The sequence below is a fragment of the Lycium barbarum genome, chromosome 7 (genome assembly GCF_019175385.1).
Source record: "Lycium barbarum isolate Lr01 chromosome 7, ASM1917538v2, whole genome shotgun sequence".
Classification (NCBI taxonomy): domain Eukaryota; kingdom Viridiplantae; phylum Streptophyta; class Magnoliopsida; order Solanales; family Solanaceae; genus Lycium; species Lycium barbarum.
In genome coordinates, this window is record NC_083343.1 from 126,209,375 (window position 1) to 126,234,473 (window position 25,099).

The window sequence follows — 25,099 nt, forward strand, 5'->3', positions numbered from 1 at the left end:
TAGGAATGATAGTAATGTTGGATATCTATTTTTAGTTTTGCATAATTGGTTTAGAGCGTAAAAATACATAGCTTAATTTTTTTCTTTGTCATGTAATTAATACTTATTAGCCATACTTATTTTAGCATAACTTAGTATTTAGATTAAAGTTATTTTCTCTATGGCTTATTAATTAGCAATACTTATTTGAACCGATTTTATTATCTTTTTTTTTTTGTTGAATATTTTAATACAATGCCATCGCTCATCTCACATTTTGTGTTATTTTCTTAAGAAACACCTTAGTTATATAGTTGTATCTTATTAGGATTAAAGAATATTTGAAGTAAAAGTCATATGTTTTGTATGAAGACTTTTTTGAAAAAAAATCGAATAAACCGAGAAAACCCGAAGTTGAAACACCCGACGCAATTGGTTTGGTTTGGTATTTGAAAAATCCGAAACAATCCGGTCCATGTATACCCCTAGCTGCAGGCAGAGTTTTGCATTCAGGTATAAACATGCGTGAAGGCAAAACTCTACCTGATCAGGTAGAGTTTGACTCAAACTCTGTCTGATCAGGTAGAGTTTGATTGCAAACTCTACCTTAAGGTAGCAAAATTCTACCTTGGAAAAATCCAAACTTTACCTTGTGATTTTTTTAAAATTTTTTTTTGACTGAGCGGGGGTTCGAACCCGAAACCAAGAGGTTCTAACGAAGGACAAAAATTAAAAACCACCCCAAAATAAGGACATTCCTGAAAATTGCCCCTTTGTTTACCAACTCATTTTGATGGTATTACGCATTGTATTGTATTATTAAATACTCATATAATATTTATTTGGATTGTTAAAATTTAATTTTAGTTTATTGTATAAGTAATTCATTGCCATGTAACAACAAAAAAAATAATAATCTAATTTTATGTACTTGACGAGGTGGGACCGTTGTCTTATTTTTCTTTTTCGTTAAATATGTGCTCTTACTTATTATTTCATAATCATATTTTTCTTTTTATCATATTATTTTATTTTGCTCGATCCTTTACTCTATTAAGCATCTCCCCCTCAAATTTATGGTTTGTTTACTAGCCTTCTTTCTTTCACTTTTATCATTCTCTCATTTTTTTAAGCTACGAATTTTTTTTTTCTGATTTTTGTTTACCGATTTTTTTTGAAAAAATTTATTGCATCAGGGAGTTGCATGAATTAATAGCTTAAATTATTTGCAAAGCATAAATGGTGATAAATTAATAAAATGAAGTTATCTTAAATCACATTTGTTGAGTAATTTTCCCATTATTTACATCAATGAAGAATACTTTAGTAAACATATTAGTAGTTACTTATAAGACCCCACGATGTGGGATTTCACTGGGTTGTTGTTGTATTAGTAGTTACTTATAATATGATACAATCAAAGTAAATTATAAAATATTATAAATCACATCAAATGATACACTACCTAAATATGATACTGAAATACAATACAATATCATATAAGTGTGCGGGTAATTCCTCAAGACTTCTAAAGAAAGCTAAGTTCTTATTTTGATTTCCAATTTGATATCTAATATTTATATCAAGGCTCGATTAAATTTGAATACGCACCGAGAATCCCACATTGAGGGATAAATTAAAGTATTCCATAACAAAGTAAAAAACTAACCTTCTTATAAAGTGCGAGTGTGCGACTAATTACCTTTGAAATGTTGGGATGCCTATCACATGAAAGAATAAAATAGCCACAAATATCATATTTACATAGATATTCCTTTAAAGTTATATGTAACGATGAGATAGACATCTTAGTTTTTCCTATAATCAAACAAATACTTTAATGACATAATTAAATGATTCTCCTCCACACCTCATGCTTAGGTGTGAGACCTGCAAGATGAGGGTGTGCATGGGGTACACATATCCCCCGAGGTGTCTAACATTTGTGAATAGCTAAAAGAAAATATTTATGTATTTTGATTCATAAATTCATATACCAATTAAGTTTATTTTTTCCTTTCTATACTACTATAATAAATGGTGATAAACAAGCAGCAGGTAAACATGATTGCTTTGGCAATTGAGGGCATTCTGGTCATTTTACTTTTATTTCTGTGGATTGTTGGTTTGTTCTGTTGGCTTATATTGTTACGTATAGACAACTTTGCCCTTTAGAGTAGTGGTGGCAACCGGTTGGAACCGGAACCGGTTATGGAACCGGTTAGAAAACCGGCCGGTTCCGGTTCCAAAACCGGAACCGCCTAACCGGTTCCGGTTTAACCGGTTCCGGTTTACCGGTTTTAAACCTCAAACCGGAACCGGTCCGGTTTGGAGTGATTAAAATCTATTTTTTTTTTGTTTTTTGTATTATATATATATATTATAGTATTTATTTGTATATTGTAGCTATATTTTCATATGTTATACAACTTTATAATTAAAGTTTAAATATTTACTGACTAACAGCCTAACAGTAAGTCAGCAATACAGAATAGTGCTTTTCGTATACATATATATGTATAACTTACATATACTTATATATAAATATGTACTATATACTATATATACTTATATATATGTATAACTTAATATATATACTATACATACTTATATATATGTACTATATACTATATATACATATATATATATATGTACTATATACTATATATAGGTATAGCTTAATATATATATATATATATATATATATATATATATATATATATATATATATATATATATATATATATATATATATATATATAGATATATAGATATAACTTAATATATATACTATATATACATATCTACTATATATACAATATATACTTAATATATATACTATATATACAATATATACTTAATATATATACTATATATATGTATAACTTAATATATATACTAAATATATGCATAACTTAATATATATATATATATATATATATATATATATATATATATATATATATATATAAGTATAACTTAATATATATACTATGTATACATATCTACTATATATACAATATATACTTAATATATATACTATTTTTTTTTTTTTAATTTTAACCGGTTTAACCGGTTTAACCGGTCCGGTTCCGGTTTAACCGGTTCCGGTTAAAAAAAATTTGGAACCGGACCGGTAAATTAATATCCGGTTAACCGGAACCGGTATAACCGGTTCCGGTTCCGGTTCCGGTCTAACCGGTTCCGGTTACCGGTTAAACCGGTTACAGTTTAACCGGTTGACACCCTTACTTTAGAGGACCCATGTTTTGTGCTTATGTCACTGATGTGGTGGACTGAATTTTCAAGTTTGACAATGATGGGTGTATCAAATGCTAAAATCTGATTAAAAAGGTAAGTATGTGTTTTACTTAGTTTTACTAAAACAGGTAACAATTTTATTAGTTTATATATTATTTTTCTTTGAGCCTCGTCATTAATATAAATAAGGGACTCTTTTTGAAATCAAAGATATAATATCACATAAAATATAATAAAGGAAGTGATAAATGTCTTATGTTCATTTATTTTTGCTTGAACTTTAGAGAGAAAGCATGTTTGAAGTGAGTAAAAGTGCCAAAAAAAATAATAATTAAAAATTGAGTATAAATTAAATAATAGTGTCAAAAGAACATATGTGAATAGTATTAAGTGTAGTGAATTTGATATATAGCCGCCCACCAAAATAATAGCCCGCAAATGTGTATTCTTTGTATATTAATGTTTGATATACATAAAACATACATCTTAGATACAAAATAGTGTATATTTTTTGTATATTTAACTGACGAATATAATTATTTTTAGCCTACTCATCAAATGTGTAAGATTCCCTCAAATGTAATGCTTTGGGTCCGTGCTGAGTATACATATACACTGAGAGTTAAATAAATTATTACCCCCGTCCCAAATAATATGACACGGTTAAAATTTCGTGAGTCAATCAATTTTTTTAATATATCTTTTAAATATTTTAAGTTGTTAATTATTATGATTTATATTACTTTTTACGTAGTTTCTAAATTTTTAAATTTTATTTAAATAAACTTAAAGCTTCTAAGTCCTATTTCATGGACAAAGTTTAGAGATTTGAATACCAAAATTCCAACTATACCACATAAATTGGAATAAATGCAATGTTATATTATATTATCAAATTAAATTACAAAATCTACAGATAATCCTTTATAAAAGAAATGAGATTTGTGATTTTAAAAAGGGAAAATGTGCAAATATATCATTCAACTTTGCGATTTAGAGCAGATATACCCCCGTTTAAAAAGTGGCATATATACCCTTCCCGTTACAAAATGGTGCAAATATATCCGTGTCCCTACACACACAAATAGTTCAAATATACCCTTTTCGATAACATAATTTTTTTAAAAAAAAATCATCTAGCTTATTTTTTAATTAAAAAAATGTCATGTGACTTTTAAAAAAGTCTACCCATTTTTTTTAGTAGACATAATTTTCTAACGCCAGCTGGTAATTTTTTTTCTGGTGGGTCGGGTGTGGTTCGTTTTAAAAAATATCTCTGTGTCTTTAAAAAAAAAGTCTATTTATTTTTTTAAACGGGCCAGACCCGACGACGAGAAAAAAAATTATCTTGAGGCTTTAGAAAACATGTCTACTTAGAAAAAATGAGTAGACATTTTTTAAATTCACATGGTATTTTCTTAATTAAAAAATAAACTAAATAATTTCTTAAAAAAATTCCGTCAGTAAAAATAATATATTTGCAAAATTTTATAATAATAAGGGTAAATTTATACCATTTTTATAACGGGATATAACTGCTTTAAATTATAATTTTATTGATGCGTATATTTGCACTTTTTCACCTTTTAAAAAGAAAAACAGATTCTTGACCCCTCTTTAAAAAAAAAAAAAAAAAAAAAAAGATTCTTGACCCCTAATGAAATTATCCAATCATTGACGATAGAAATATCTTAAACAACACCAATAATTGACCATGAGTATTTAATGTGGTTAAATTGCTAAAAGATTTATTTCATCTGGTGGAACAACTTTCTCGAGATAATATACAATACAATAACATTAATACTAATGGATTCTACGGTAATCCAGCAACCCATTTGTTTTAATTACTCTTATTAATTAATGTACTCTTCCTTCAATTCTTCTTAATACTAAGTTTTTTTTTTTTTTTTTTGTGGTTATACAGAGTTCGAGCTTGAAATTTACAGAGAAAGTTTGTGCTGCATTTTTCCCAATAATTGCAATAATAGAATGTTTAATATATGCGGCATCTGGTTGTTTTGGATCTCAAAAATTACATCATAGTCCAAACAAGTTGCGGTATGAATACAGGGATCTTGCTCGACTTGCTAATGGATCTCGATGTAATGTTTCATTTTTATACTCAGTTTTTAGTATTTTTTTGTTAAGTTTGTGTGTCCAGTTCGTTTTATGAACTGTTTAGGGGTCGTTTGGTTTGAAGACAAAGTTATGCTGGGATTTGTTATGTTGGGGTTAGTTATCTGGTATTATTTTTTATTGACTGTTTGGTTTGTTAGTGTTCCTGCATTTGTCTGCGTTTCTTTTGAGCCAAGGGTCTATCGGAAACAACCTCTCTTTCGCCAGTTTTATACCTCAATTATCAGTTGTTCTCTTTTCATACCTGAATTATCAGTATCTATGTATTAAAACATTTGAACTCAAATGTTAGTACTTTTTTGTTAAGTTTTGCTGCCAATTCATTTTCTGCAGAATTAAATGGTAAAAAACACACCTGAACTATCATTTTTTCGCGAGTTTCACAGCTTAATTATCAGTTGTTCCCTTTTTATACCTGAATTATCAGCATTTATGAATTAAAACACACCTCAACTATCAGTTACTCTTCACTTTTCTTACCTGATAGGATTTAGGATCTTGATGTAATGCTCATATTTAAACTCAATTTTTAGTATTTTTTGTTAAGTTTGTGTGTCCAATTCATTTTCTGTAGAGTTTATGGTCAAAAACACATCTGAACTATCACTTTTCGTGAGTTTTACACCTTATTATCAGTTGGGATTAGTTATGTTGGAATCTCGATGTAATGCTCATATTTAAACTCAATTTTTAGTACTTTTTGTTAAATTTGTGTGTCCAATTCATGTTCTCAACTGTAAGGATCGTTTGGCTTGAAGAGAAAGTTATGCTGGGATGGGATTAGTTATCTGGGATTAGTTATACTAAGATTTGTTATGTTGGGATTAGTTATCCTGGTATTCTCACTTTCCTTTTTGGCTCGTTTAAAAAAGAATGCACATTTCCTTTTTTGACAACTCTTTAGTTCCATTTTTTCACATGATATGTTTAAGACCACAAAATTAAAGGGCATTTTGGTACATGCTACATATCTTTAGTGTAAGACCACAAGATTCAAAGTTTTCTTAATTTTTTATTAAACTCCATGTCAAGTCAAAATCAGACAAACAAATTGAAAAGGAGTGAGTATTCACTGTTTGGTTTGTTGTAGTAAAAATAACATGCATTGCATAATTCCTAAGAAGAAATTGTTTGTTTACAAAATACCCTCCACTTTATTTAGTAGAAAAAGGGTTGGAGGAACCTCAAGGGTACTTTTGTCATTTTTGTTGTTTTATCCAGAGAAAACTAATCGTAGTACTATTATTCCACCATCTGGCAATTTTTTTTTTCAGAGTTCAGAAATTAGGCACTTTTATTGGGGTCCACTTTCTAATTACTTAAGCTTTTAGATAATGTTAGTCACATGGTTTGATAGTTTGTTGGGAGTGAATTGAAACTTGAAGTTTGAAGTTTTATGGATTTTGATTTCCAGTTACAGTAAATGAAGTGGAAGCATTGTATGAAATGTTTAAGCAGTTGAGCAGTTCAATCATTGATGATGGTTTGATACATAAGGTAAGCAGTATGTTTTTGCTGTGCTTTTATGATTATTACTCCCTCCGTCCCATAATAAATGTCATCTTAGCCAAAAAAAATTGTCCCATAATAAGTGTCACCTTAGGAAACCAAGACATAAATTGGTTAGTTTTTTCCAAATCTACCCTTTGACAAAAACTGAAAAGTTAAAGTCACATCTAAATGATAATTGGACAAGCCACATAGTAATTTGGTATTGTTGGATTCCCAGTGTCAAAAGGATTACTACTCATGCATGCTCTAATCAAGAGAAAAAAATAATTTATTTTTATTATGTAGGGGTAATTTACTAAACTTCACATTGCATTATTGTTTTCTTAATATGTGTATTTTTGGTTAAGGTGACACTTATTATGGAACGGAGGGAGTAGTTGACAGCTCAATTTGATACTATCCAACTTGTATTTTGTGGCTGGGGTAACCTTTCTATTTCCCCAAGCTATGCTGCTTGGACCGTATCAGATCCTAAAAAAATGCATACTTACCCTCCAAAAATATTGCCGCATCCGTATCAGATCCTCAAAAAATGCATACTTATTGGAGGATCTGACACACCCAGCGATATTTTTTGAAGAGTCTGAGCAACTTAGTCGCTGAGTAGATCCTGGGAGGAGGTTTTAGAAGTACAAAAGTTTCGAGTAGGGGCTTGAGTTTGTTGTTGGGGTTAACTTAGAATATATAGGAGGTCTAGAACTAGAATGATGGTGGCGCGTGGAAGAACCGAGTACAACAACAACAACAACAACGCAGTGAAATCCCACAACATGGGGTCTGGGGAGGGTAGAGTGTACGCAGACCTTACTCCTACCAAGGTAGGACGGCTGTTTCCGAAAGACCCTCGGCTCAATAGAAAGCATAAAAAGAGGTCAGATAAGGCCAAGAAATTCAAAGCGATATGGAAATGAAAATAACGAAAGCGACTAAGCCATGATGAAGCAGTTTGCAAAGGGGCAGTAGCAACCACAGATAAAATAAGATAATCAAAGTACAGAAAATAACAGATAGTAGCGCATGGAAGAACCGAGTAATTTCTATAATATGCAAAATGTTTCATTTCAGAATTAGAGAAATTGCCAATAAGGGGTTTGAGTTTGTTTTTGAGGTTAACTTGGAATTTGTAGGAGATCAGGAACTAGACTGATGATTGTGTGTGGAAGAACCAAGTAATTTCTATAATATGCACGCTGTTTCTAGTGCCTATGAGCTATGTTATATTTATCGGCATGTCAGAAACATTGTGCCATTTTCTCTGCGAAGTTTCACCCTTTTAATTTTACATCACCTGGTGAAAATAATAAGTGACACCATTTGCTCTCCCAACTTTTTTTGGATAACCGTAGTGTCCTGGTCATTTGCTCTCCAACTTTCCTCTCATTCTTTTCCTTGTCTCTTTCTATGTGTGGGTCGGGGACATCAATCTTCAGATTTGTAGTACAATTGGGAACTTCTATTCTCATTATCAGATGAACCGATAGATGTTGCCAAATTGTGAGATCTCCGAGTGGCTTTTCTTTATGCGATTTTAGCTGTTCCGCATGAAGTAATTGGAAGTTCTGAGTATAATGATGTAATATTAGTTTAATTTTCTTTTTTAAATTGTAGGAAGAGCTTCAGCTGGCGTTATTCCAAACTCCACATGGGGAGAACCTTTTCTTGGACAGGGTAAGTGCTCTAACATTTTATATTTCTTATACTTCATCTCATATTATGTCTTGAAAAATATGCTGATTAGCAAATGTTGAAGTAGAAAATAAAGAAATTGTCATCTCTGTCTTTGGTCCCTGAGAATAATGATGTAATATAACTTAACAGGTTCCTATTGGAGTTAAATTTCCTTTATACGCCATTGCACTTGTACTATAATGCTTCAACAGGAAAAAGCATCTTAAGTTATATAATAATGAAGATGAACTACTACTCTCGGAGTGGTTTTCACATTATATAAAAATGTTGCAGGAGAAAAATGGGTTTTCATGATTCTCTGGTTTTGTTGTGTCTTATGATAGATGAATTACTAAGTACTCAGGTACTTATTAAAGGAAAAAAGGAAACAAGAGATCATATTAAAAGAAGAAAGAAACTCCATCCTGCAGTCAGTGTTCTTTTCTTGAACTACATGGTGACACTATACTAAAATATATTTATCTGTGAAGTACCTTGTTTTCTCTGCAAACTGTACTTGACTGTAACTCATTTGTACTGCTCATTATGTAGAATCTTCACCCTTGTATGGTACTAGAATCAGGCCCTAAACCTAGGAATTGCATTTATTTTTTCGTAAGTTCATCATACTGCAAGTACTTTTAAGGATAAAGTAAGAGTATACTTAATTGCCTAGAATCCTCTTCAGTTTATCTCATAAAAATTTCCTCGTTTCTACTTTCTACAGATTTTTGATCTTTTCGATGAAAAGAAAAATGGAGTGATTGAGTTTGAGGAATTAATCCATGCACTTGATGTCTTCCATCCATATGCTCCAATTGAAGACAAAATAGACTGTAAGGGGGTGGGTCAAATGCATTTTTTTGGAATAATTTCAGGTCAACTGATGTAAACCTCGCTCTATTGTTTCTTTTGCAGATGCTTTTAAACTGTATGATCTACGACAAACCGGTTTCATAGAGCAAGAAGAAGTGAGTAAAAATTAATAACTCCAAAGACAGAATGCTACCCAATGCCTTCTGAACAATCTTGCTCTTATATTTCAACTCTATCAGTAGCTGATAACTAACACACTTTCTATGTGGAACTTAATATTTGAACTTATTTTTTGATGCCGATGTGATAATAGTACATTAATTTAGGTGATGCTTCACCAAGATCTAGGAAGAAGTTCTCCAGAGATATAGGTTAGGAGTTAGGACTTGGAGACAAATGTGAAATTGTCTCAGAAACTATTTTTTGATCAGGTTCTTTTATCAGAATTATCGCAGAAACTGTTCTGTGTGCTTAGTAATAGGAAAGAAGGAAGCAAAGAGGGAAAGAAGCGGAGAGAGCCCAACAAGGGATATGGAAAAGATCATCTCCCATAATTCATTAAAATCAACTAATTAGCAAATTTTATAGCTGATACATGTGAATGATAATTATTTTTAACGACAGTTAAGAAGCCATGAAGACGACTTCTCGATTGCATGATAAACTTGACACACTTGTTTATTTTGTAAGTTTTCCTGGACCTGATAGGCTCCCATTTTATGTGATCACATCCCTATTTGATACGGTGATAACTTGTTGATTCCTTGTGTTTCAGTAACATCTGCTTCTTTACTGAACACATTAATTTTGTTGCAATAAGTCCTTAATTTGCCTTCAGGTTTATGGTGATTGAACAGATTGGGCATTTTATCTTCCTTAGGCATGCTTTACTCAGAATTCTCCATTTTTTGTTACTCGTCCAATTTAAACCAATATAGCAGCCTATCATCTGTAATTCCTTCCTCTGATCTGTTCTGTTTACTAAAGTTGAAATCTAAATAATTGCTATTGCCTATATCGAAGAACTTATTGGTGGACAACTCCTTGTCTAGCTTAAGCAAATGGTGATTGCAATACTGAAGGAATCTGGTATTAAGCTGTCCGAAGGACCTCTGGAGCAAATTATTGATAGGGTATGAGTGTGTCCAACTGAAAATCATTTTGTTTAAGCCACGTCTTCATATCATAATCTTTGGGTGCCCCTTTTTTCAACAGACATTTGCTGATGCTGATGCCGATGGGGATGGTAAGATCAGTAAAAATGACTGGAAAAACTTTGTGATTAGAAACCCCTCGCTGCTGAAGAACCTGACGCTTCCTTCTTTGAGGTATGCCACTTGTATTTTCTTCTTTTTTATTCAACCATTTTACTTCTACCACTTGCAGGCTCCCACATATTAGTTCTGAATTCTAAATATATTCTTCCTTTTCGGCTTTCCCTGCTTTATTCTTTCATTTTCCTCCGTCTCAAGCTTAACGTTTTCTTGAGTTTTTTTTTCTTCTGATAAGGTAAAAGTTAACCTTCACAACATTGATTTATTGTGTGTTATATATCATCTTACAGGGACGTAACTGCTGCATTCCCAAGTTTTGTTTTCCACACACAAGTTGAGGACTAAGATAGAAGCTATTTGTTCTGAAGGTTTTTTTACTGTAGAGTTCCATTCTTCTGGCTAAGAGCTCTCAATATCTGCTGAGAACAACATTCTTCAGTTCTTGTGATAAGAGTTTAATCAGTTGTAGGCATTCCTTCACTTTTAACAACAACCTGAACCCTCTTTGGTATTGATTCTATGTTGCTCGGACACTCCAAAATGATGCAACACCATGTTGGATCTTCAAAAAATGCATAGCTTTTGGAGGATCCCCTGCGGTATTTTTGAAGAGTCGGACAACATAAGGTATTATAGTCATTAGAAGATTGATTATGGGTTCTCTCAATATCTGCCCAAACATAGTAGTACTGTTTAGTAAATTTGGCCTTGTATATACATTTTTCCATCTGTTTATATGTATTCCAACTATAGGTTTCTTTTAAATGTGAAATGCTCACTTTTCTATTCTACTTCATTGAAGTTTCTTGCTATTCTTCTTTGTAATATACTGAAATTTTTATTCTATAATATTTTAGTTCCTGATTCTTTCTTCCACTTCAAACATGCTCTCGTCTCCAACTTAAGAAGCATATGTATACAAGTAAAGAACAGTCTATCCGTAGGTGGATGCAGCATTTACACAATGGTTTCAATTAAATTTAACATTTTCAATACGAAATAAAGATATATATGTGAAAAATTGATATAAGTTTGTAGATAACCCCAATTTAGGTTTAATAGTACATCCTAACAGGGACGATCATATGGACCTTGGAAAGTTTTAACATTAGCAGGATAACAATTAAGTATTAATTTTGAACCTATAATTTCAAAAGTATAATAGATTTAGTCTAAGAACTAAATTATACAGCTTAAATTCAGGATCTGCTTATGAACTTATACTCTATTAAAATTTACCTATAATTTAGCACATACTGATGAACCTTGATTGATATAAGCCAAATGCGGCATGCTGTATAGCCCCATATTAGCTCAATATGAAACAACTGGCAGGGTAATGCAGACCATCCTAACCAGAGGTCTCGAGTTCGGATCCTAAAAAATTTGGACCAGTGGTCCCCGTATGCATATAGGATGATTAAACCGACAAAAAAGCAGTCTCATCATTCTATTTTACCATGTTAGCATTCTGTGGGAATTGGGAGGACAAATTCAGAAGCAAACTACATAAAAAGCTGGAGTACAAATATAGCAGAAGAAAATAAGAAAACAGATCAACTAAAATAGTTGCCTTCCATAGAAAAATAGCTCTATTTAACTCCATAGAGTCAATTCAAACAACAACCAAATCTTAGTTATTTGGATACTTAAGATACAAAATGACAAACCAAACAAAATTTGCAAAAGTTGCCTCTGAAGTTCAACTGAATTGGGAAAGCAACTGGTGCTGTGGCAAATCAAGGGACCAGCATTTCCCAATCTGAAGTCCAGAACAAACCGAAACTAAACCTAAGAATAATATATTAAAACTACTACATGTAAGGAACAGTTCCCTCACCCTTATCAAAAGGAACAATCCCCCCCTGCAGACCCAAAAATCGCATCAAAGGAGATCAGCAACATTGGCTGGGAGCTCCTCAACTACGACATTATAAAACTTCTGTATGTCAAAAAGCATCCTTTCGTCATCCTTGGTGACAAAGTTGATAGCAACACCCTTCCTTCCAAATCGTCCACTACGACCAATACGATGCAGGTAGTTTTCTGGTTGAGTTGGCAGATCGTAGTTAATAACAAGGGAGACTTGTTGGACATCAATACCACGAGCGAGGAGATCGGTTGTGATAAGCACACGAGATGAGCCAGACCGGAACTCCCTCATAATGATATCTCTTGTGTTCTGATCCATGTCTCCATGAGTTGCAGATACTGTGTGATCACGCCCGCGCATTTTATCAGTGAGCCAATCAACCTTTCGCCTAGTGTTGACAAAGATGACACTCTGGGTGATGGCCAAGGTCTCGTAAAGATCACAAAGTGTTTCAAGCTTCCACTCTTCCTTTTCGACATTGACATAAAATTGCTTAATACCTTCAAGAGTGAGCTCATCACGCTTCACAAGAATTCTCACGGGCTTGTTCATGAACTTTCTAGTAATCTCAAGAGCCTCTGGTGGCATAGTGGCAGAGAAAACACCCACTTGGATTTTTGGTGGCAGAAGTTGGAATATATCATAAATCTGGAAAATAATAATTGTGTCATGGTACAAGCTAAATCATCAAAACAAAGGAGGAAAAGACCAGCAAAATGCGGAAGCAATTGTTAAAAGGAAGTTAAAGCAAGGAATTCACCAACAAACTGATCAATAACTAGTATACATTTTCAAGCAAATTGAACTTTATGAAAGAAAGAGACCTACACACTCTTGAGATCAATACGGACTTAGTCATGAGAAATGAATGTTGGGCCTCTGAGACCAAACATATCCACAAAGTCATGGATATGCAAAGGATATCAAATGTGCACTCATATATGATTTGACAGAGAATATAAATAGCACACATATGAGATAACTTCAAAAAGGTCGCCAGAGATGGTTTTCTCGTGTCTCTTTTTTTTTGAGAAACTGGTACTGTTCATGGTTTTCTCATGTCTTACACAGACCTTTAAATGTTCTGGTCCATAACATATGACAATGATGATTGAACATTGAAAGAGTGAAAAAGGTAGACCTAAAACATCATGGAAGAGTAATTATCGCAGAAGCCTTACAATATCTGGAAACAAATACAAACCTCAGTAAGGATAAGACACAATGAAAGAAAATGATCCATATAGCAATACCAACTAGTTGAGAGACGAGACTTGGTGGTTGTTATATTTAAATCTAGTGTTATTAATTAGAGATAAGCTATGAGACTTAAAGAACTTTGAATTTTAGAGAACTTCTAATTTTCTTTGATTTTCAGATTAGTTAGTTATGGAGTGAAATGGGTCCGAATTAAGCTGTATATGGTGAATGCATATAACTGAACTCAACTAGTTTGGGACTGAGAGACAGTTGATTGATATGAGAAAGCATATTACTAACAAATCAGCCATCGCTTTATTATTCATTATCAACTAATACGTAAAAACATTTAAAAATTGAATCCACTGTACTTTATCAACAAAACCAAAAAAAAAAGGTGAATTCTACTCTAAGTATAGAAAAACGGGTCCCACTTCTAATATGTTAATTAACCTTCAAACACACAAACATCACTGAGTAACAAACCAAAAAAGCAAATACTCTGATTTTTTTCTTTTTTTGAGGTAAATTCAAAACATCAAAATTAAAGTAAAAGGCAACCTGATCCTTGAAACCTCTAGAGAGCATTTCATCAGCTTCATCCAGAACAAACATCTTGATGTGGTCGGGGCGAAGAGACTGCCTGCGCAACATGTCAAAGACACGCCCTGGAGTACCAACCACGACATGAACACCGCTCTGAAGGATACGCTGATCCTCACGGACACTGGTACCCCCAACACAAGCATGAACCTTCACACCCAGATAGTCACCAAGTGCTCGCATAACCTTCTCAATCTGCTGTGCTAGCTCACGAGTTGGTGCAAGAACCAGAGCCTGACATTCAACTAAACTGTAATCAAGCTGCTGGAGTATTCCAGAGCAGAAAGTTGCCGTCTTTCCAGTTCCAGATTGTGCCTGCTGGATAACGTCAAGTCCCTTGGTAAAGGGAACAATGCCCCTTTGCTGAATAGCAGATGGCTTCTCAAAACCTTCACGAAATGCAAATCACTGTTCAGTGCCCAGTAAAATCTGGGAATGGAGGAAAAGAAACCAGAATTATGAGGAGATGTCAATTTACCGTAGGCATAGATGCCCCTCAGAAGGTTTTCTTGCAAACCCATGGCATCAAAACTCTCGTAAACCTCATCATATGATGTGAAGAATTCCTGTTGTTCAGCACCAATCCTGTTTTAGGCATATCAAACAACCACAAAAGTCAATCAAATCAATGGCAAAGGCTAGAGGGCAAAAATATCAGCAGAAAGTCGTAATCAGTAAATTGAAGGAATAAAAGAAAAGACCAGGATGCTTTCTGCAGCCAGTTTACATGACCTCAATACAGGATGGAGAAGAGATAACTTACAGCTCTGACATTTTCGCATCGAATTGACGAGCATCAAACTGAGAACCCTCTGGTGCAGAGCCTGCCATGACTGCAGGGAATAAAACAAAAAACCAAATCAATCAATTAACTACCCATCAATCTCAAAATATTTTTCGTTTACTGGTATATAAGCAAAATTTACATTTTTTTTTTGAAAACTCATTTTTTCAATTAACTAATAACATTTAATTGAAGGCTAGTAGATAGTCTCGTTATCCGTTCTTATTAGTAGTCGCAGTATCGCAATATAATTTCTTGTGCTCCGATGTATGCTATTATCTGCTATTTCCTGTGCTTTGATTATCCTGTGGTATCTGTGTCGCTTGCATTATTTTATTTTATATTATTTCATTTCCATATCGCTTTGAATCTCTTAGCCTTATCTGACCTTTTTTTATGCTTTTTTTGCTTTTCTTGAGCCGAGGGTCTTTCGGAAACAGCCGTCCTACCTTGGTAGGAGTAAGGTCTGCGTACACTCTACCCTCCCCAGACCCCACGATGTGGGATTTCACTGGGTGGTTGTTGTTGTTGTGTTAATAACTTTTAACACATGTTATCAGTCACATGGCGATTCATTGAACATTTTGTAGATGATAAAAAGTGAAGGTCGAAGCTTAACTCCATCTCCATGACATATAAAATAATAGATATGGCAGCTTAAGACCTAAAACACTTCATAAATCACATAATAAAATTTTGTTCACCGAGTATGAATAACTACTCATCAAAACTAAAATTTTCCATTAACGAATCACAAATTTTACCAGTCACATGGCTGTTCGTTAAACATCTTATAGAAGACAGAAAGTAAGGTCGAAACTTAACTCCATGGCATAAAAGATATAATAGGCTAAGTAGTCTAAGGTCTAAAAAACTACAACAAAATTACAAACAAGATTTTATTCACCTGGTATCAATAACATTATCCATTCTTCATTCATTTATTGGAGGGCACGCAAAAGAGACAAGATGCATCCTTTCTCCTTTTTCTTTTCTTGAAGAAGTAAAAAGGGCATTATATGGATAGAAATAACAGTTTGACTACTTGCAAGGAAGCTCAACCTTATTAGTATAGCTATTTGACACAGCATCAAGGTAACAAAGGACGAGAATGAGAAAGTGTTGGAGGAGGTGAAGAGCCCATAGACAAACAATAGGTACTCTCCTCTCGTTAAGATATAACAAACACGTAAGTGATTCCAGGTCAGACACACATCACTCATTGAGCTGAGATATGGAAAAATATACATTATAAACATCAGGAAGTATATCAAGTTTTATAAGGCACATAAACAACAAAGCATATCAAGTTTTATAAGGCACATAAACAACAAAGCACATGCAGGTATTATAGTCTCCTAGACTGCTTTCCACATTACCCCACCTCTAATCCTTGCAAAGATAACAACTTTTTCACACCACTCAACTACAACTAGCTAAATGAATCCTCAATCCGAAGCTAGTTAAGGCAAGCTATATGAATCATCAATATCCAGTTCGCTTTGTTGGACCCATTTCATTCCAATCCAGGCATTATAGTCTCCTAGTCTGCTCCCCACATTACCCCGCCTGTAATCCTCGCAAAGCTAACAACTTTTCAACGCCACTCAACTACTGCTACAACAACTAGCTATATGAATCCTCGATATCCAGTCTGCTTTGATGTTAACATTGTCCAAAAAATATCCAGTCCGCTTTGTGTTTTTTTTTTCTTCCTTTTTCGAAGAAGGTAACAGTTGTATTATTATGAAACAAAAACTTAAGCACCCCAAAAAAGGTGCTAAGTTTAGATCTTTACAAACAGCAAAAGGGTCTAAAAAACCCTGTCCAAAAACCTATATTCTTATACACTGCCTATCAAGTCAACCAATTCACCTCTGTAAATATGGCTTCAGCACTGCCCTAGTGCTTTCAATACCAATGTTACAAGTTTCAAAAAAAAAAAAAGAGTCAACTAATTCACCTACTTCCCTTCACAGATTCTGTTTACACCAAAAAGAGACCAGACTAAGACAGTACAACCTAATTTTCTGGATAGAACTACTAGTGCCTTCAAAAAATCTAGCGTTCCTTTCCTTCCACACACTCCACCAGATGCAGGCAGGGATGACACTCCTCCTCACCATCTCTCTTCCCTATACTCCACCAGCTGCTTAAAAAGGCCCAAAGTAGTGCTAGTATCCAGTCCGCTTTGTTGAACCCGTTTCATTCCGATCCAGGCATTATACACATTACCCCACCTCTAATACTTGCAAAGCTAACAACGTTTTCACGCCACTCAGCTACCGCTACACCAACTAGCTATATGAATCCTCAATATCCAGTTTGCTTTCTTGGACCCGTTTCGCTCCAATCCAGGCATTATAGTCTCCATATCTGCTTCCCACATTACCCCACCTCTAATCCTTGCAAAGCTAGCAACTTTTTCACGCCACTCAATACACCAACTAGCTATATGAATCATTAATATCCAGTTCACTTCATTGGACCCGTTTCATTCCAATCCAGGCATTATAGTCTCCTAGTCTGCTTCCCACATTACCCCACCTCTAATCCTCGCAAAGCTAACAACTTTTTCACGCCACTCAACTACCGCTAACAACTAGCTATATGAACCCTCAATTCCAACCTAGCTAAAACAAGCTATATAAATCCTCAATATCCCATTTCACTTCATTAGACCTGTCTCATTCCAATACTCAAAACCCACAAAAGTAAAAGAAGAAACAATAGATCGCTCGTTTTCCATTTTTTTTTTTTTTTTGGTTGGATGCTCTTTTTCAATCAGTTAAATCAAGAATCAAAACCAACCCACATAAAAGAAAAGCAAAACCATCAAAACCCACAAGACCAACCTGTAAAAAAAAACACTACACAACACAACACAACACAACACAAATGAACCACAAAAACTCAAACTTTAAATCAAACAAAAAGTTAAAGATAAAAGAATCCAACAGATACACATAAAACAGACCCAACAAAAGGTAATATGAAGAGGAGATTTTACCTGATAGTAGTTGGTATAAAGTGTGTTAAAAGAGAGATCTGAAAGATTTGAGAATTAGGGTTTGTAAAGAGTGCTGTTTTCCAAAAACTCCTCGGATCTATGCCGTGGAGTTAAGGAAGACAAAAATGTGTGAAAGAGATTTTATGATTGTCTTGTCTTTTGTCTTTTATGTTTGTTTCCCAATTCTAATCTAAACTCTTTAGTTGTGTTGGGAAAAAAGTAAAGTTGAAAAATATCCCTAAACAATACAAGTAGAATTAGGAGACAAAATAAAAAAAGTAATCCTTTACTTAGTGGTAGGTTTAAAAAAGTCTTTTTCAAGTATTACTACCTGAGCAGTTTTAGAAAATATTTAATGGAAACTTATATTTCGTCTGTTTTAATTTATGTGAATCTAGTTTCTTATTAATCCGTATAAAAAAGAATGACATTTTTCTATATTCAGAAATACTTTACCTTTATGCAATGATTTATAGTCACACAAAATATATGTGACTCATTTAGGACCACAAGTTTAAAAATCTTCTCTTCTTTATTAAATTTTGTGCTCAATCAAATGGGTTCACATAAATTGAAACGAAAGGAGTATGATTTTGTCGTTTATGTTATTTTTGGTCTGTTTCAAAAGTCTAATGCAAATTTTGTTATTTGTGCTCCTTTTTTGTGCTTGATGTAGCTTTTTATGTTGTGAATTATGGAGGCATTTCTGGTGTTTATAGTTAAATTTAATTTAAATTTATTCTTCATATGTTTGGTTAAATTTCAATTAGTGTTTGGGAAATATATGATAGATATGTAAAGAACCAAAATTATTCAAGTGATATTTAGAGAACTACTTTGAACCTACTACCAAAGATAAGCGACTATGTTTGTCATTTTTCTTGAATGTGACGATTATACCTTCCATAGTCTCCTTCATTCAATGTTGACCTGGCTTAGATTGTCTGCTAGCCACAATGGGGATCATTCATTTCCTTGGTCAATTGCTTAATTGGATGCGGAATCTACTCCAATTAAGTGATGTAGGTGCAATAAACTAGAAATTGAGTGATCATCTACAAATGAACCCTTAGAAGATTGGTATTGGAAGTATGTCGATGCTTGCCCAAACACAGTGTTTAGTAAAATTAGCCTTGTATGTACATTTTTTCCATGTGTTCTGAATTTCATTTTTAGGATTCTTTTCAATGTGAAATGCTCACTTTTCTATTCGATATATTTATTGGCATGCTTACACGTTTTCTTGCTACTTTTTAGTCTATGGAAATTATTGTTTTCACATTGTCTACTTCAAGCTTAGGAAGCATATAAATACAAGTACCCCCAACCAAATAAAAAACGGTCATAATTTTATCCATTACCTATACTAGGAAGAAAGGAATAGAGTATGCAATCATTAAAGATTGTGGCAGAGTACTCTATCAATTTTAATTAGAGATTTCAAGTTTAAGTTTAAGAAATAACATTTTTTCTGATAGAAACCTTTTTAACATTTTTTGACATGAATCCAAATTATTCATCGGGTCGCAAAACAAAAATTCCCTCAGCCCCAAATGCACCTTTGCATAATGAATGCCAGGAAATTTCGCTATGAGACATAGATGCATGTTTGAAAATAATTAATATAATAACAAATATTAAGTTCTTGACTCATAATGTAAAGTGTAGTGATTTTAGTTAAAAATTGAGTTCATTAACTTTGGATATTAAATTCGCCCGTGGACTATGAGGTTGGTGGGAGAGGTAATAAGTATTTATAACTAATCTGAATACGATGATTACCGAAAAATAGACATAATGTTGGTTATATAATAGCAAAAATCACATGAGTGAAAAATACGGACCTCAAAAACATACGAAGAGAAGATTATCTAATTAATCCTATTTCTTGTATACATTTAAAATAAATATTCTATTTCACTTAAAAATTACAAAGTTAAATACTTTATTTAACTTTAAGTTTAGAAAAAGGGAAAATTTGTGTCCGTGATCAAATTTTCTACTAGTAAAATTTATGTGTCTTCATTTATATATATTACATTTGGTATAAGAAAAGAATAATTCCTTTCGTGCAATCAAACTTCTTTATAATAATGTTGTTTCTCCGGATTTTTTCGCTTGTTATAACAAGATGTTGTTATAAAAAACATAAATTGTGACCGAAGGATTACTTGTCATGAATCAAATTTAAAAGTCTAAATAGACACTTCGAAATAGACAAGAGAGAATAATAAATGGGTGTAATAAAAAGCACACAAAACGTAGGTGAACAAAATAAGCCTAGGACCAACAAGGCAACAACAACAAAACAAAAGAAGTAATCCCTCCGTCTCAATTTAAGTGTCTTACTTTCCTTTTTAGGTATGTCCTAAAAAAAGAGTGTTTCTTTTTATATTTAGTAAGTTTTTTAATTCTAAAATTCTATATGGCAAGTTTAAGACCACATGATTTATAAGACTTCACACATCTTTAATATAAGATCACATGTTTAGAAAAACCTCCATTTATTTTTTAAATTTCGTATCTAGTCAAATTAAGACACTCAAATTGAGACGGGGGAGTATAAAAAGAAAAAGAATAAGGGAAGCACCCATAGCTAAGCTAGCCAAGAGATTCTGACTTATTGCCTTTTTGGTAACTCACAATCAAAACCTTATTTGTACTTACTAATATTTATATTAACCTAATGAATATATGACATATATTCTTACATATTTTATTATCACTAAATTACGATTGTTAGGTATGAAATTCTGATTTATTATTTAATTACAATTTAATATAAATGACAAATGTCGTAGATTTGTCCTCCCTCTCAAAGGACTTCGAACCAAATGAAGGAAAAAGTCAAAAACTAAGAAGAGCGACGTTGACACTTGCTTTGCCTTTACTTCACAAATTTCATTCCTCCCCAACAACCAAAGCTTCTAAAAGCCCTTTCTTACATCACGTCTCCTTGCTCCTTTTGTATCAGCCAAGTTACAACTCGGCTTGTTTTATTTGACGTCTTTCCTTTTTAGTACGTTATAAAATGATATTTCACCATATTTAGAATAACTTAGTGTTAAATATTACGTTTAGTGACACAATTGCATAGCTAAAAAATATCAATGGCTTGTTCAAAATTACAAATTTTAATTTTTTTTTCTCCTTTTAAAATTTAGTTTAGTACCTAACTAAATAACTTTTATTTAACTATCCGATATTCAGTAATCATTAACCCAACTCTAATGATTGGTTCAACTATCATATTTGTATGTATCGACCTGACTAATTTGTCGTGTTGAGTCTATTTAAAACGGATACCCTTTCTTCTTCGAGCTTTTTTCATTTTCATGATGCTAAAATTTAAAACCTCTAATTAAAAGTGAAAAAATTTGCTCATTCCACCAAATTCCTCAATTGTCAACCAAAACACGTTTTTTATCTCATAATTATAGTATTCGAATCAACTATGTGCATCACAATGAATTCTATGAGGTATTTAGAGCTCACCAATACATACATGAATAACTTTGACTATCGAGGTTAACTAATTCCTATGTTATACGAACTCTCCTAAAATATTTTCGTATTCGTGTCAGATACTACAAAATGTAATAGTACTTTTAGAGAATTATTCGGACTCACATAAAGTATTGTCATATATGTGTTAGATACTCCAAAATATACTATTTTTAGAGAATTCAATACTCACCCGACAACATTTTTGAAAATTGCGTGCAACTTAAACTAATTCCACAAGTCCACCGACGTTAGTCAAACACCTTTGTGAAGTGATAGGAGTATAAATTCCATTTTTCTTCTTTCTTCCAATCTAATATCTAAGCTCATTCACACTCTCTCAATAATGGCCAATAGTGTTCACCCTTCAGCCAAGCCAAATGTCACAAATGCCCCTGCCGCAAAAGTATATTACTAATAATTCTGTAATTTATTAGTATATCCCAATCGCACCCTTACCGACCAACTCCAACTGACCAAAAAGTATATTATACTAATAATTCTGTAATTACTTAATTTTTCTACTACAAGCCCCACATTATAATTTTAGTATAACTTCTCACAAACTAATAAAAGACCTCTAGGAGTATTTTTTCCTTTTAAAATGAGGAATAATATCACTTTTGATCCCTGATTATTGGTAAATTATGATTTTGATCCTAATGATATATGACTCAGCACATTTAATTAAAACGCGCGGTTTTGGTCAATTTATTTAAAACATATGTTATATTTGAATTATTTTTAGAAACTTATTACCTTAAAATTCGAAATAATAACACATGAATAATTAAATAATACTTCAAATTATTTATGATTTCTAAAAATAGTTATCTCAAATATTCGTTGTTTTAAAAGTTCAAGATATAATTAATTTTTTTCTCCATTTTACCAATTATAAAATTTTATCATTAATGAAAAAAGATTATAACTTAAACATAAATAGGAGTAAAGTATGTCAAATATCCCTCCTAATTATATCGAGAAAATAGAATCTCTTGGTCTCTTACAATTTGAATAGAAAAAAAATATTTTTTTCAGATCTCTTATATATTTTTTTCAGATCTTTTATGTGTAAAAAATAAAAATCTCTTAAAAAAGATTATAAAACTAATTTTTTTTAAAAGGATCAAAAATTCATTTCTCCCCTGTAAAATAAAATAAAAAACACAGATAATTGGAAAGGACTGAGCAGAATGACTAATGATTCAGAAATGGGTGTATAAATTCTATTTTCCTTCTGCCAAATCTAAATCTAAGCTAAACTCACTTTCCAAAAATGGCTGATAGAGTTCACCCTTCAGCCAAACCAAATGCCACCACCACCACCAATCCCACAACTACTACCACAAAACCGCTACAATTTCCACCAGCAAAAAGCCAAACATACAATCCAAACCGCATTCCTTACAGACCAACACCAACAGCATACCACCGACACAACCGCAAACATTGCAGTTGCCGTCGATGTTTTTGCTACTGTTGTTTTTGGTCTCTTCTCATCATTTCCACTATCCTTATCCTAGCCGCAATTTCCGGCGCGTGTTTCTACTTGCTCTTCCGTCCTAAACCTCCGTTATTCTCCGTTTCCTCCGTTAAAATCGCACAATTCAAACTCCGTACTAGTTCAGATGATACCACCCGCCTTACCGCCAAGGTCAACATCACGCTCTCCACCAAAAATCCGAATAAAAAGCTGATTTACAACTACGACGCCCTTTCCTTCACAGTGGTGTCAAATTCAGTCGTACTAGCCAATGGATCGTTCACAGGTAAGCATTGACGGATTCAGAATTTAAATTTTATGAGTTTAATAGTTAAGATTTTTAATATTGAACCTATAGTTATGAGTTCATATTTACTAGTTGATTGAATACATAGCTTTATGTTCCACCCTGAAAGTTAAGAGTTTAATTGAATCCACACATCGAAAGCCTTGGGGTATCAAATGGGTGGATTGAACTAAATTTAGGCGGGTCAAAATGGCTGGAGTAATAGTTGCTTGGGCTGAATAATTTTTACCTGCTTCTCTACTTCAAAATAAGCGTTCATTTAGTCTTTTTTACCTTAAGAAAATACTAATTTTTTTTTTTGGGTAAATAAGACTAAACTAACTTTAATTACTAAGACTCTGGTTTATTTATTGTTTTAAGTAAGTAGGGGCAAATAAGAAAAGATAAAGTTAGTTTCTCCTTGATTTTGTGAACTTATTTTGAACTGAATAGAGAACCTGATAAAATATTTTCTTCTTTATTATGACTATATATAATATATCAAATTTTAAAAATGTATTTTTGAAGAGATTTTAATAAGATTTCATCCTCAATTTGGGCTACATATCAGTTCAATTTTAGATGGTTTAAAATGAGCTGAGCTAATAAATAGATTGATGGCTACTAACTCAAACATGAGTGAGTTGAGCGGATCATGTTTTCCTGTGCTAATTTTGTCACCTCCATTCACAGGATTCAACAATGGTCCAAATAATGTTACAATTATTCACTCAACTTTATCAATGGCGTCTCAAGTGCTTGATGCGGATTCAGTTTCATCTTTGAAATCAGATATGAAGAGAAAAAATGGATTACCATTGAAGATCTTGTTGGATACAATGGTGGTAGCAAAAATGGATAAATTGAAGAGTAAAAAAGTGGGAATCAGAGTTACTTGTGAAGGAATACATGGAAAAATACCCACTGGAAAAACTCCTGTGGTGGCTTCAATCAAGAATGCTAAATGTAAGGTTGATTTAAGAATGAAGATCTTAAAATGGACCCTTTAATTTATTTATATTTACCAAAGATCTACGGCGTTTCCACACTTCCTCTTCAAGTCATAGTGTGACTTGAACCTGAACCTGAACCTGGACGTACCGACCCTGGGTAGAGTTGATTTACCAACTGAGCAACCCTCACTTGTGGAATCGACCTTTTGATTCATTTTATACTTTTATATTTTTGGTTGTTTTTATTTTTATTATTTGCTTGAATTTTGCAATTTGTTCAGTGTTGTATTATACTAGTAGAGACAAGGCAAATGGAAGGAGAATATTTATTGTATCTAGAATGTTTATGAATATAGAGTTTGATATATTTATTCCAAAGTTTTTGTTTTTTAATAGCTTTATTATTCTTTTTTGTGGATATAGTTAAATTCTCGCAGTGTAATAATCTCATTTATTATAATTAATTTGTTGCAATAAGGTATGCATCATTTATTTTACGTTATTAATTGTTGCTATTAAAGAAATTACCTGTAATCATCTTTTTTAAGTTATATGAACTCTAATTAAATTTTATAGCCTGGTGCATTAGCATCTCGCGTTAGCAGGGTTTCGGGGAAAAAGGCACACTCCCTGAGGGGTGTGATTTAGATCACCTAACTTTTTTCTATTTATGATTAATTTTAATTGAAATTCAAATAATTACATTGAAGAATAGCTCATCAGAAACCAGCCTCGGAAAATGGAACTTAAG

The 25,099-nt window shown here is 32.8% G+C and overlaps 3 protein-coding genes across 6 annotated transcripts; 2 read left to right on the forward strand and 1 right to left on the reverse strand.

Moving 5' to 3' along the window:
* Positions 1–4,904: 4,904 nt before the first annotated feature.
* LOC132604231 (calcineurin B-like protein 9) lies at positions 4,905–11,516 on the forward strand. Of its 3 annotated transcripts, none has more exons than XM_060317646.1 (9): positions 4,905–5,061; positions 5,168–5,345; positions 6,794–6,876; positions 8,500–8,559; positions 9,287–9,395; positions 9,478–9,530; positions 10,428–10,508; positions 10,591–10,703; positions 10,940–11,516. In XM_060317646.1, the coding sequence occupies exons 1-9, from the start codon at positions 5,050–5,052 to the stop codon at positions 10,992–10,994; spliced, it is 744 nt and encodes a 247-aa protein (XP_060173629.1). In that variant the 5' UTR covers positions 4,905–5,049; the 3' UTR covers positions 10,995–11,516. The 3 variants fall into 3 exon arrangements, with proteins under 3 accessions (XP_060173629.1, XP_060173631.1, XP_060173630.1); XM_060317648.1 differs by having other exon boundaries at positions 5,168–5,301; XM_060317647.1 differs by lacking the exon at positions 9,478–9,530 and having other exon boundaries at positions 9,287–9,403.
* Positions 11,517–12,205: 689 nt separating this feature from the next.
* LOC132604232 (eukaryotic initiation factor 4A-2-like) lies at positions 12,206–18,303 on the reverse strand. 2 transcript variants are annotated; one of them, XM_060317650.1, is made up of 5 exons: positions 18,120–18,303; positions 15,089–15,158; positions 14,804–14,910; positions 14,284–14,714; positions 12,206–13,170 (listed from the first exon to the last, which is right to left on the reverse strand). In XM_060317650.1, exons 2-5 carry the CDS (start codon positions 15,154–15,156, stop codon positions 12,535–12,537), a joined length of 1,242 nt encoding a protein of 413 aa, XP_060173633.1. In that variant the 5' UTR covers positions 15,157–15,158; positions 18,120–18,303; the 3' UTR covers positions 12,206–12,534. The 2 variants fall into 2 exon arrangements, with proteins under 2 accessions (XP_060173633.1, XP_060173632.1); XM_060317649.1 differs by lacking the exon at positions 18,120–18,303 and adding an exon at positions 16,017–16,655.
* A 4,543-nt stretch (positions 18,304–22,846) lies between these two features.
* On the forward strand, positions 22,847–24,726 carry LOC132604233 (NDR1/HIN1-like protein 6). Its single transcript, XM_060317652.1, has 2 exons — positions 22,847–23,395; positions 24,089–24,726. The coding sequence occupies exons 1-2, from the start codon at positions 22,903–22,905 to the stop codon at positions 24,403–24,405; spliced, it is 810 nt and encodes a 269-aa protein (XP_060173635.1). The 5' UTR covers positions 22,847–22,902; the 3' UTR covers positions 24,406–24,726.
* Positions 24,727–25,099: the final 373 nt, after the last annotated feature.

Bases quoted from the DNA above. Each gene is read 5' to 3' on its own strand.
- LOC132604231 (XM_060317646.1), top strand. The intron at 8,560-9,286 runs GTAAGTGCTCTA...TACTTTCTACAG, and splicing joins AGAACCTTTTCTTGGACAGG to ATTTTTGATCTTTTCGATGA. The intron at 9,396-9,477 runs GTAAGGGGGTGG...TTTCTTTTGCAG, and splicing joins AATTGAAGACAAAATAGACT to ATGCTTTTAAACTGTATGAT.
- LOC132604232 (XM_060317649.1), bottom strand. From the start codon at position 16,050: ATGAATGAAGAATGGATAATGTTATTGATACCAG. The intron at 14,911-15,088 runs GTAAGTTATCTC...TGCCTAAAACAG, and splicing joins GATGCGAAAATGTCAGAGCT to GATTGGTGCTGAACAACAGG. The intron at 14,715-14,803 runs GTAAATTGACAT...CATTTCGTGAAG, and splicing joins GAGGGGCATCTATGCCTACG to GTTTTGAGAAGCCATCTGCT.
- LOC132604233 (XM_060317652.1), top strand. From the start codon at position 22,903: ATGGCTGATAGAGTTCACCCTTCAGCCAAACCAAATGCCACCACCACC. The intron at 23,396-24,088 runs GTAAGCATTGAC...CTCCATTCACAG, and splicing joins AGCCAATGGATCGTTCACAG to GATTCAACAATGGTCCAAAT.